At 49.5% G+C, this 12,378-nt stretch overlaps 1 protein-coding gene across 2 annotated transcripts in view; it reads right to left on the bottom strand.

Moving 5' to 3' along the window:
• PLCD1 (phospholipase C delta 1) overlaps positions 1–12,378 on the bottom strand; it is a 112,440-nt gene that overhangs the window by 17,977 nt on the left and 82,085 nt on the right. For both annotated transcript variants that reach the window (XM_066584643.1, XM_066584642.1), the window contains exons 9-10: positions 2,381–2,551; positions 1,091–1,247 (exon numbers count right to left, since the gene is read on the bottom strand). In XM_066584643.1, the coding sequence (XP_066440740.1) occupies positions 1,091–1,247; positions 2,381–2,551 (328 nt within the window). The remainder of the gene's footprint in view (positions 1–1,090; positions 1,248–2,380; positions 2,552–12,378) is intronic.

The following is a 12,378-nucleotide window of genomic DNA, read 5'->3' as shown; positions in this document are numbered from 1 at the left end:
GAAAACTGTCCTCCTTTTGGGTTTATCATCGCGCTTGGAAGAGTTTCTTTCTTCTGGGCGATAAGTAACGGGGATTTGGCTGCACAAGTGTGTAAGGCTGCTACATGGTCTTCTTTGCACACATTTTCAAGGTTTTACTGGGTGCAAACATCAGCATCCGCGGGCACTTCCCTCAGTCGGCGGGTTTTAAAGATGGCTGTAAACTGCATGCGTGCTGATATAAAACTTCCCACCCCCGAAAGACTGCTCTGGGACATCCCGCGGTCTTTAAGCTGTGTCCCCCAATGATACAGACGAGAAAATGAGATTTAGTACTTATCGTAAAATCTCTTTCTCAGCTTGTTCGTTGGGGGACACAGCACCCACCCAGTTGGTTGTTACTTTCTTTCCCTTTTTTCCTCCTGGTTGGAGTATTTCCTTTGTTGTTGCACATGGTCCATCCTGAGTTATATATTCTGTCGGGCCCTTGTATTACTTCTGTCATTTTCCCATGTCCTGCTAATTAGCTTGGTGCCTGCAGGGGGGTATAGTGAAGCTGCAACTTGTTTCTGCTTAGTGTCCGCCTCCTAACAGTAGCTATTCTCCCTGGTCCTTAAGGGGTTAAGCTGTGTCCCCCAATGAGCGAGATGAGAAAGATTTTATGGTAAACACAAAATCTTGTTATGATTAGTACGAGATTGTTTATATATATTCGTGTCCTAAACTGGTTCCCACTCAGAAGGGGCCAGAAGCCCCGACACATACCCCATAACAACCTGACTGGCGGGTGCTAGGAGTAGGTTCGTGGTGCTGGGATGCTGAGCTGCTATTGTCCCACACACCGTTAGCTGCAGGACTACACCGATTCTGTCCTTAAGGTAAACCCACTATTTGGTCCATGTGATTAAAGGGGTTGTCCAGGATTAGAAACAGTGTCCCATCTGTCCATAGGCCATGCCTAATACTGCGGTTCAGCTTCATGGACATATGCAATAGCAGACAGGCTATGGACAGACGAGGCATGGTTCCTGGACAACGCGGGGCAATCAATCCAATTCTGTCAATGATGAGACCCAGTAAACAGAGATTTGCAGTATCGCCCCAGTCTTACCCGATTCATGGGCCAGCTTCAGAGCCTTGCTCTCAGTCAGGGAGGACATTTCGTAGAACGACTGATGCTCTGCTGCGTAGTCAAAGCCACGGAAGTGCACGCTCCTACAGTAGATGACGGTATTGGACAGCTCCTTGGCCAGCTTCAGCTTTGCACCCTAGGATAGAGTTTAAATCATATATGCAGATAAATATTGGACTTCCATAAAGTTTACACTAAGGGGATTTTCTGGGACTTCGGAATTGATGACCTATCTTCAGGATGGAACTGCAGCAGGATAGGTAATCAATATCAGATCGGTGGGGGTCCGCTGCTCAGGAGTCTATGGAGCACCGGGCACAGCGCCGCACATTTCAGTACAGCTGTGGCTGGTATAGCAGCTCAATCCCTTTCACTTGAAAGGGATTCATCTGCTCTTAGGCCATGCGACTGAAGAACGTGATGTCAGAGGCCTCAGAAGAAGCTGCAGCGCTCGCATTAGTGCTGCGGCCTCTTCAATTATCTGATCGGTGGGGTCCTGAGGGCAACACTCCACCAATCTAATACTGATGACCTGTCCTCAGCAGAGCTCATCAATATCTTAGGATCCTTTTACATGGGCCAATTATCTGGCCTCCATGCTCCTCGCAACTCTGACAATTGGACTGTGTAAAGGGACGAATGATCAGCCAAGGATTGAGTAAACACTCATTCAGCGGCTGATCGACTCGTTTATATGAGCATAAAGATGACAGCTGTATAAAGGACAAACGACCAGTCACCCCTGTAGAGCAAATAATCTTCCCATTTAAGGCCCATTTCCACGGAGCGATGATCGCTCAAATGACAGTGACCGCTTTGAGCGATCATTTTGCATAAAATATTAAGTAGCTACTCAGCTACTTAATATCTTATTAGCGTGCAAATGCAGCCTTTAGCTGAAAGCAGTTAATACCCGGAGGGCTTTTATCTGCTTTCAGCTCCTTTGAGAACTCCTGATAAGACCACACCACGATTTTTAGGTTGGCCTTAATTTAACGATCAGCTGGCACAGCACAAAAAGTGCACGATGGCCACATGCTTAGACGCAACGATGATAGCTCAAACTATCACTTTTTAGCCATTTTTGAGCGATCATCGCTCCGTTTAAATGGGCCTTTACACAGAGGGAATGATCGCTGACTGATCTGCTCATTGCCTGGCAGTGATCGTTAGCAGGGGCAGATAATCAGTCCATAAAAAGACCGCTAGTCCCAGAAAACCCTGTTGAATAAAAGTTTTTCTCCTTTCCTCGGGGACTACCCCACTTACAGCGCCTTTCTTGGCATGCACAGTAGACTTGACAGCCTCATCCTCCATTTCTGCAGCTTCATCCTCATCGGACACATCCTCTGCCTCGGTGGCGCTGTTCTCGCTTTCCTTTATGCTGTCTTCCAGTGAGTTCAGCTTTTTTCCTTTCACGAGGATTTTCCCTTTTAGTTGCTAAAAAAAAAGGAAAAAGAGTCACAAAGTGCCGAGTAAAAGGCCGGTCCACAGAAGAGGAAACTGTGACCAGGTCCTCGAAATGTAATAACAGACTGGACATGTCCTATACAATTATATGGCTGCGACGCCTCGCTGGCTTCAGGTTATTGCCATGTCTGCTTCGTCATGTGGAAAGTATGTGAACCCCATGTACAGCGTATATATGCTGATCTGTATGCTGCCTGTATACAAGCATGAAGGTGCTGACTAGGTAGTCATTTATGAAATGCAGAATTCAAACATCCGATATTTCCTTCTGTAATGGAAAAGCTACCATGAAGTTAAAGGGATGCTTCGGTGTCGGAGAAGAAAGGTTATCGTTTGGTACAATGAAAAGCTTTACAATTTTCCATTATATATATTTCTATATTATGGTTTTCGAGATCTCTGCTTGCTGTCATTGCAGAGGATTTCATAGTTTACTTGCAAGGCATAAAAATATGTCAGGGGGGCGTGGCTAGCAGGGCATGGAGCAAATCGCACCTCAGTGATCTCCTCCGCCCCAGGCAACATACCGGCGGCAGTCTAAGAGACCCTGTGCTTTTAAAGCTGATGTAAGAATGGGGATTAATGCCACCTCTGAGGTTGGGTTCACACAGGGCGGATTTGCCACGGAAATTCGCTGCGGCCGCTAATCCTGGGATTAGCCAGCCATGTGGACGAGAGTTGGCAAAAATCTCATCCACGACGGACAGCCAACCTGTTGCAGCGAACCTGTTGCTGCGGCGCGCATTCCCTGGCTGCAGCATGTCAATTTTTTTTCTTCCTGTTGCAGCTGCACCAGCCACAACAGAAAAGCATGCGGCCAAGCCGCTCCAAAACCCGCGGCTAAGTGCCACGGGTTTTGGAAAAGCGCTTTCCCGGCGGAAATCTTACAGTTTGCGCTGCGACCAAGCCCGAGATTTCCGGCGGGATTCCACCCTGTGTAAACCCAGCCTTCATGGGGCCAAAAATGACTCCTCTCCAGAAGGAATGGATACAGAAGTAACTACCTTGTTTGTACATTTTTGTTTCACTTTTTGCAGCCCTTCTCAGAGAATGAAACATTTTGGGTTATCTTGAGATCTACGTCCCTTGTTACAAGACCCGGGTGGATTTCCCTCAAACTTTACTATATCTGCAGATATTAGACTGCCTTCTATTTTATACCTAAAGCTAAGCCTGTCCTCAGGATAATTCATCAATAGTTGATCAGTTGGGGTCCGCCGCTCGGGATCCTGACTGATCAGCTGATTGCAGCGCTGTCAGCGGGCGCACAATTACACAGCAGGCGGAGTGAGAATCTCTGCTCAGACCTCTGTGTAGGGGCCGGCGCTTGTAACTGCAGGAGAGCCATGCCTGCCCCCACTACACAGAGGTCGGAGCAGAGACCTTCAGTCCAACCCCTGTGTATTTACAACACGGTCAGCGGGCGCACAGTCAGCTGATCAGTCAGGGTCCCGAGCGACCGACCCCAGCTGATCAACTATTGATGAACTATCCTGAGGAAATCTCTGGGAAATCCCATTATCAGCACAATTAAATGGAAAGAAGCAATTAACTTAGGGAGATATTCTGTGTGTTCCAAAACCCCATGTTAATCATGCGGATGGCTTTCGGGTGACCCGTTTCATATATTCATGCGACGCCCGCGGTCAATAAGGGGTGCTATTAATGCCATTAACAATACTCCAGCGCTCACTTTAATCCGATCTCATGTCGGTACTCTGGTCGATACGTTATTAGTGATGTACACCATTGGGGTTATTTACTCCCCTAATAAAAACCAACGCCATTTTTAACAGACAGGAGATTTTAATGGCGTTCTGTGGCCGACCGTGGACTCCGCACGGAGCAGATCATCCTACGGGTCTTTATCACTTCGCTCACAAAGGAGGGCTGACTGATGCATGGAGAGTACAGCATCTTCAGGCGGCCTTCTTACACCCGTATAGATCTGCCCCTTACGATAATATGCTTTATCAACATACCGAATCCTCTAAAACCGCGGTAATTACGTGGTCTGACCACACCCTATTATCTAACTATTGCCGAAGCAAATTCCTGGAGGCTGAAGAGTTACTATTTACTCTAAGTACCCTTTCAAAACTTCTTTGGCGCAAACAATGAAGGGTCCCACATAATATCAGCAAGCAGAGATCCTGAAAACCTCGTTATAGAATGTATATTGGAAAATTGTGGAACTTTTCATTGTATTAATGATTAAATTAGATGAAACTGGAATAACCCTTTAAGCATGACTTGTAGGGGAGGATATTCATGTACACAGATGCTGTACAACACTACCATGTGACCCCAAATGACCACGGAGGCTGTATGACTCTGCCATGTGACCCCAAATGACCACGGAGGCTGTATGACTCTGCCATGTGACCCCAAATGACCACGGAGGCTGTATGACTCTGCCATGTGACCCCAAATGACCACGGAGGCTGTATGACTCTGCCATGTGACCCCAAATGACCACGGAGGCTGTATGACTTTGCCATGTGACCGCGAATGACCACAGACGCTGTATGACTCTGCCATGTGACCGCGAATTACCACAGAGGCTGTATGACTCTGCCATGTGACCGCGAATGACCATGGAGCCTGTACAACTCTGCCATGTGACTGGGACTGAATATCCCTTAGTTTCTGCTCTTTGGTATCACCAAGCTTACATAAGTACTTTGGGGCAGAATTACTATTCAGAATAAGACGTTTTTTGGGTGTAAATTCAGCCAGAAAGCTTTATCTTGGTTTGTACATTTATGATGCATTTTAGACAATTTTCCCAGCAAAAGGGTGGAGGACCTAAATTGTGCCAAAAGTGATGAAAATTTGCCAAAAAGTTTGGTGCAATTTTTGTTTATAACTAAGCTAACTAATGCAAATTATAAACTTCGACAGTCTGAAAATTCGACAGATTTACCATCCAGCATGAGTCGCTGTGATAAATCTGGCACATCTTACGACTGTCTAGTCTACGTTTGTGTGGTCTAACTTTTAGACAGTATAGGGGGTGTGGCTTACCCATGCAGGAGTAAGGCACGTTTTTGCTCAGCTCCCGGATCCCCAGCAGCACTGACCTGTGCAAACACCGTTTCACCGGCGAAAAAGCGGTCCCCAAGCAGGCGATGGGGAAGAAGAGACCCTCAAGCAAGCGCGGGGCGGCAGGAGAGGACGAGCCGCCGACTATACAGAGATTCTTCGGGGCGCGCGGTCCGGCGGCCCCCTCCCCCTCTGACAAGATGGCGCCGAGCAGAGCGCGCTCTCTCTCCACTCCCCGCAGCAGCGGCAGCACGGGGCCCCGAGAGCGGACGTCTCCCGGCTCTCTCTCCACTCCCCACAGCAGCGGCAGCACGGGACCCCGAGAGCGGACGTCTCCCGGCGCGGAAGGACCAGGAGGACCCGAGGAAACAGATAAGTGCAAACACGCACAAAGGGGACACTCACTTAGGGCAAACAGCCCAGGTCCTCCCCCCAGCCCTCACAGCTCTCCCAGCTCTCCCAGTCCACATGCTCCCCACAAAAGGGACAAACAAACAGAGGGACATGAGATCCCTGTAAGCAGCAGGAGACAGCATGCATCCCCACAGTCACTTCAGATAGATACTGGCACAGTGCCAGAGAAAAATGCCCCAGTCACACGTCCAAAGGCACCAAGCAGCAAGTCCCAGCAGTCTGAGGGGAGTAGTAGTCCAGGGCTCCAGGGAAGTCAAAGAGGCCATGCAAAAGCCCCAGCAGCACGCCCAGCCAGTCCGCCATTTTACAGCGACTCCTCGTCAGACGAAGAGTGGGATTGGAAGGCACACCTAAGAGCCCTCCCGACAAAAAGAGACTTCCAACGCTTGGAAAGCTCACAAAAAGAAGCGATGTCCCTAATACAGCAAGAACTTAAGCATATGGGGAACCGCATTGGCGCCGTGGAGGAGACACAAGAAGAGATATTTACAACACTTGAGACCCACAGCCAAATCATAAATGCGCAAGCACAGCAAATGACGGATATGATGTCTCATTTGGATGACCTTGAAAATCGTCATAGACGTAACAACCTTCGCTTGCGGGGACTCTCGGAGGAAATTGCCCCCTCTCAGCTTGAGGACTGGGCCCGAAATTTCTTTAGCTCACTACTGCAGCGTCCACCGGACCGGCCAATAGAAATCGATCGCATCCACAGAACCCTAGGCCCCAAGCCGGACGACCCAGAAAGACCGAGAGACATCGTGTGCCGCATACACTTTTTTAAAGATAAAGAAGCCATCTTAAAAAATGCACGCGACAGGAAAGACCCCCTCACCCATAATGGCGTCCCAATAGCGATCTTCCAGGACCTGGCCAGACGCACCCTCCAACTTTGCAGAGCCGTCAAGCCGCTCCTCGACCTTCTCCGGGCCAACAAGGTCCTCTACAGATGGGGATACCCCTTTCATCTCTCCGCCTCAAGAAACGGGAAGTCAGCGGTCTTTAGATCCCCTGCAGACCTTCCTAAATTTCTCGGCATCCTGGAACTCCCAATGGTCACGATCATAAACTGGCCCCACACGCCCGCACTCCCCATCACAGCACCCAGAACATCCTGGCAGGAAGCCAGGCCAAGACGCTCGAGGAACAGGAACCACTCCGCGCGCCCACCACCATGAACAATTTTACGGGATTACCCCCCAGCGCAAACAACGCACCGCGCCGACCAACCCCGCGAAGGAATGTCACCGTTGACACACGCCAGTTCAATTTTCCTGTTGCATAGGCCTCATACTTACTTACCCGCTTGAGCCACTACACCATTTACACTAATTTACACTACTAAACACACCGAGCTCTCTAACACCTCACTAGCCTGTCTCTCACCCCCCCCCCCCCCCACTCTACAAATACCCTCCCAGACAGCTAAGTCGCCACACATTTAGCATTTTATCACAGGTCACAGAAAAACAGACAACCCCAGCAAACACATGAGCACAGAAGGGGACGCCGGGAGCAGCTCCGGCATCCTTAAGTCACATCCCCCAACGGGTGGACGCCACTATGGTGCCGTCCGATTCTGACCATAGGTCCGAAACCCACCTTACAAGATTGGGACACCGTGTCCCAATCGACGGAAACTCTGCTTTCTGTCTCCCTCCTTCCCTTCAACCCCGTACCCCCCTGTCCCCTCCCCCTATGCCCCCTATGCCCCCAATTTTCTCCCCAAAACCTCCTGGTAGCGTCTCGGGTGCCCTGGGAACCCCTCCACCCAACACCAAACAACCACCATGACGGATCTCTCGTTCTGCACTTATAATGCCAGAGGCCTAAACAACCCCTCTAAAAGAGGCCAGATCCTGGCGCATTTCCACAAGAAACACATTTTAAGAATGGCCATATACCTAAATGCACTAATAAATTCTACCCTACATGGCACCATAGCCCCCACCCCGAAAAGAAGAAAGGTGGGGTTTCGATAGCGATCCACAAAAACCTTCCTCACAAAGTACTAGCATCAGAGACCGACCCCGAGGGCAGATTCCTATTTCTTAAACTAGATCTAGGACATCGGGTGGTAACAATGGCTAATATTTACTTTCCCAACACAGGACAAACCACCTTTGGGCTCAGCACTCTGGGGAAGCTGGAACGGTTCGCAGAGGGGTCCGGCATCGTTCTTGGAGGAGACTTCAACGTAGCGATGGAGCCTGGCCTGGATACGTCATCAGGTAAGTCCGGGGTTCCCCTGGTAGCCTTACGTAGACTGCGGAGACGCCTGCTAGACCTCAGACTCGTTGACCTTTGGAGGACTCTTCACCCAAAGGCCAAGGACTTTAGTCACCATTCCACCGCACACAATAGCTACGGGCGACTAGACTACCTGTACATCTCTCATGCCTTCTTGGACCTGTCCCCCAGAAGCTCTATGGGAGACATCCTATGGTCCGACCACGCACCCGTTTACGGAGCCCTACTGGGACAGGCGCACAGGAGGGGTTACAATTCCTGGCGCCTGAATGACAACCTCCTAAGCGATGCCTGTTGCCGAGAGGACATAATTAGAACCATCGAAACATTTGTTGAGACCCACCGAGTCGACACCACCTCTCCTCCCATACAATGGGAAGCGCTCAAATGCGTACTACGGGGAATCTTTATATCCCATGGGGCGAGACTTAAAAGAGACAGATCAGGCAAACTGAAAGATCTCTTCACAAAATTGGATAATACAGAAAGGGCGAACAAAGCTAAAGCCTCCCCCTCACTAAGCGCAGAGATCGCCTCCATTCGTCAGCAGATATTAGCCATATTGGACCAGGCTCACCTGTGCATGAGGGACAGACTAAGGGGCGGGCTATATGAGTACAGCAATAAATGCAGCAGATGGCTAGCAAGAGCCCTAAACCCACGCGAACAACACTCTTATATATTCGCCCTTGATTCTCCACAAAAGGGGAGGGTCCACGCAACTGAAGACCTATTAGATTGCTTTGGGCAATACTACACAGAACTCTATAACATCACAGAACCCGCGGAGGCCGCCCAAGGCGACCCCCTAGACCACGTAGAATCCTACCTAAGCGAATATGCTCCCAAACAGGTTCCTGAGACAAAAGCAGAGGCCCTGGACCAGGATCTTACGGAGCAGGAGGTGCGGGAGGAGATTCGGAATCTAAAAATAGGAAAGAGCCCCGGCCCAGATGGCTTCACGCCCCGATTTTATAGGACGTTTGGAAGCCAACTGGCGCCAATACTCTGTAAGACCTTTAACGCCATCTCCGACAACTGCCCCTTCCTGCAACAGGCCCTACAGGCCATCATTACAGTCATACCAAAGCAAGGGAGAGACCCCCTATCTTGCGGGAACTATAGACCCATTTCCCTACTGAATGTGGACACTAAAGTCTTCGCAAGAACACTAGCCACCCGCCTAGGACCACTTATCCCCACACTTGTACATAGAGATCAGACTGGTTTTGTCCTGGGCCGAGAGGCAAGAGATAGTACCATCAGAACTTTATCCCTGATAAGCAGGGCACGAAACGCGAAAAGCCCGTTATGCCTCCTATCGTTGGACGCCGAAAAGGCGTTCGACCGGGTCAAATGGAAATTTCTTGAGTCCACACTACAGAAGATAGGTCTAGGGGCGAGACTGAGAAACTGGATAATGGCCCTATACAACAAGCCCACAGCCCAGATAAGAGTAAACGGGAAACTCTCCCACCCGATAAACATCAGAAACGGCACGTGCCAGGGGTGTCCACTTTCCCCAACCCTGTACGTGTTAGTAATGGAGTCCCTTGCCAACGCAATCAGATCGAATCCGGAAATTCAAGGTTATATAGGCCAAACTGAGCACAAGGTGGCCGCATTTGCGGACGACCTTTTGGTCTATATAACGAACCCCAACAGAGCCCTACCCGCCCTCCTACGAGAATTCGATAAATACAGTAAAGTTAGTAATTTCAAAATAAACCTACAAAAATCCGAGATCCTAAATATAACACTGCCGTCCTCTGATATAGCCCAACTGAGACCCTTATTCTCACTGTCGTGGCGGGAAGACCACATTAAATACCTAGGCACAAAACTGCCCTCAGACCCAGACCAGATATACGACTTAAACTTTGAGCCCATATACCGTTCCCTGATGAAAGACACAGAAAAATGGCGCGCACTAACACTTTCCTGGACCGGCAGAATTAATGCGGTCAAGATGATCTTCCTCCCGAAACTCCTGTATCTTTTTCAGACCCTCCCAATACAACTCCCAAGGAGTTTCTTTATCAAGATACGAAAGACGGTGACATATTTCGTATGGGGCGGGTCCAGACCTCGGTTGAGTTACAAACTTCTCACCCAGAAAAAAGAAAATGGCGGGCTGGGCTTGCCAGACATGTTGCTTTACCATAGGGCCGTAATAGGTAAGACCGTCCTGGACCTCATGCATAGAGGGCAAACTAAATTATGGGTCGAAATGGAGCAGAGCTCTGCCCCATTCCAAGCTCAAGGTCTCTTTTGGCTCAAGGGCGGACTGGGTAGAAGGGGGATCAGAGTGTCGCCATTTCTGAACTCACTTCTACGAATATGGGACAACTTCGCGAGCAATAACGGGCTGATATCTACTCCTGGTCCCTGGACCCCTCTTGTGGGAAATCCGGAGTTCCCTCTTGGGATAGGGGGCCTGGCACTCCTGAGTAACCTAGGAGTCCATCTGCCAAGAATACACGACATACTAGGAGAGGAAGGAATTAGGCCACTGAGCTCGTTGATGGAGGAGGGGGGAGCCGTAGCGGGTGCGTGGTTTCAATACATGCAGCTAAGCCACTTTATCAGAACGCAGAGCAGAGCCTCAGATCTGTCTACCCCGCCTACTCCTTTTGAGAAGCTATGTGCGGACCCCCGTAAGTCGAGGGGACTGATCTCCGTGGTCTATAACATGCTGGTAGCCCGGGGAGCCCGGGACTTAGAAAGAGGTTGCCGTGGAGCCTGGGAGAGAGAGCTAGGGCGACCCTTGCCCGACGAGGACTGGGCTAGGGGCGTCAGTCTGACCCACAGAATGTCAGTCTCGGGCAGACACCACGAGCTAAATTATAAGCTCATTATGAGATGGTATCGCACACCGTCACTACTAGCCAAAATATACCCTGGCACCACAGCCAACTGCTGGAGATGCCTGAAAGAAACAGGAACGCTCACGCATATTTGGTGGTCCTGCCCTGGGATTAGAGGTCTGTGGTTAGAGATACAAGCCCTGTACAATGTACTGAAAAGAAGCTCACTGACTCTCTCTTCTGAGATTGCGCTCCTCTCGGTCCTGCCAGGCTCCATCACTGCCATTAAGAGGGATATCTTAAGATTCTTCCTTCTAGCTATGAGAACAGTGATCCCCCGACTCTGGAAGTCCCAGACGATGCCGACACGCCTGAGCTGGACAGCTGCCCTAGATGATATCCGATATATGGAAGAGCTGAGAGCCAAAGATGACGACAAATGGCTGAAATACTACGATGTGTGGGAGGTATGGATGACGTTTCGAAATTCTGACAAGTTCAAGCAATGGCTTGAACACGGGGTATTACCCACTTGATAGACGACAGGGAACCCACTAAGGGCCCTACCCGGGACGCTACTTCCCCCCCCCCCCCTCCCACCCCCTTACCTTCTTCTTCCTCACCCACCTCCCCTCTCCTCTACTACACAGTCACCCCCCTTCTCCCCAATTTACTTAAGTTCTACTCAATCACTCTCACTGATGTTAACCCCCACATTACACCTTCACACACACCACCTTTCTACCTCATGACACACCACATCCACGTTGAGTCGAGGTTCACTCTTAGATGATCCGACTCCCACATGCCTTTTAAGGTTAATTTCACACAAGTCACAAACATGGTTTAATAGTCTGCAAGAGACTGTTGTTGTTTTCGATAATAATTAACTGTTGAAGTTAAGCCCTGAAGTCTGGAGCTATTTTACATTTTCCTGTTGCGGCGACAGGAGTCTCCACCGCATCGGACAATCGCACCCCTTTACTGTACTGGCAACCAGGCTTCGGAACAGTTATTGCCTTTTATGCATGTCAACCACTTGCAAACTTGTATGTTTAAAATTCTGAATAAACACATTTTGATAGTAACTTTTAGACAGTATTAGTAAATAGGCCTCTTTATGTCTGAAATGGGATAAACTGCGACATCACGTATTTCACTGTTCATGAGAGCATTGGCTTAAGAACTACCACGATGTGCGAATATATATATATATCGTCACTGCTCTATTAACGGACGTGGAGATGTCTGCCATGGCAAGTACACTGCAGAAAGATC

Source organism: Eleutherodactylus coqui, chromosome 12 (assembly GCF_035609145.1).
Source record: "Eleutherodactylus coqui strain aEleCoq1 chromosome 12, aEleCoq1.hap1, whole genome shotgun sequence".
Taxonomy (NCBI): Eukaryota; Metazoa; Chordata; class Amphibia; order Anura; family Eleutherodactylidae; genus Eleutherodactylus; species Eleutherodactylus coqui.
Note: the sequence above shows the minus strand (reverse complement) of the source record. Positions and strands in the feature narration are given on the sequence as shown.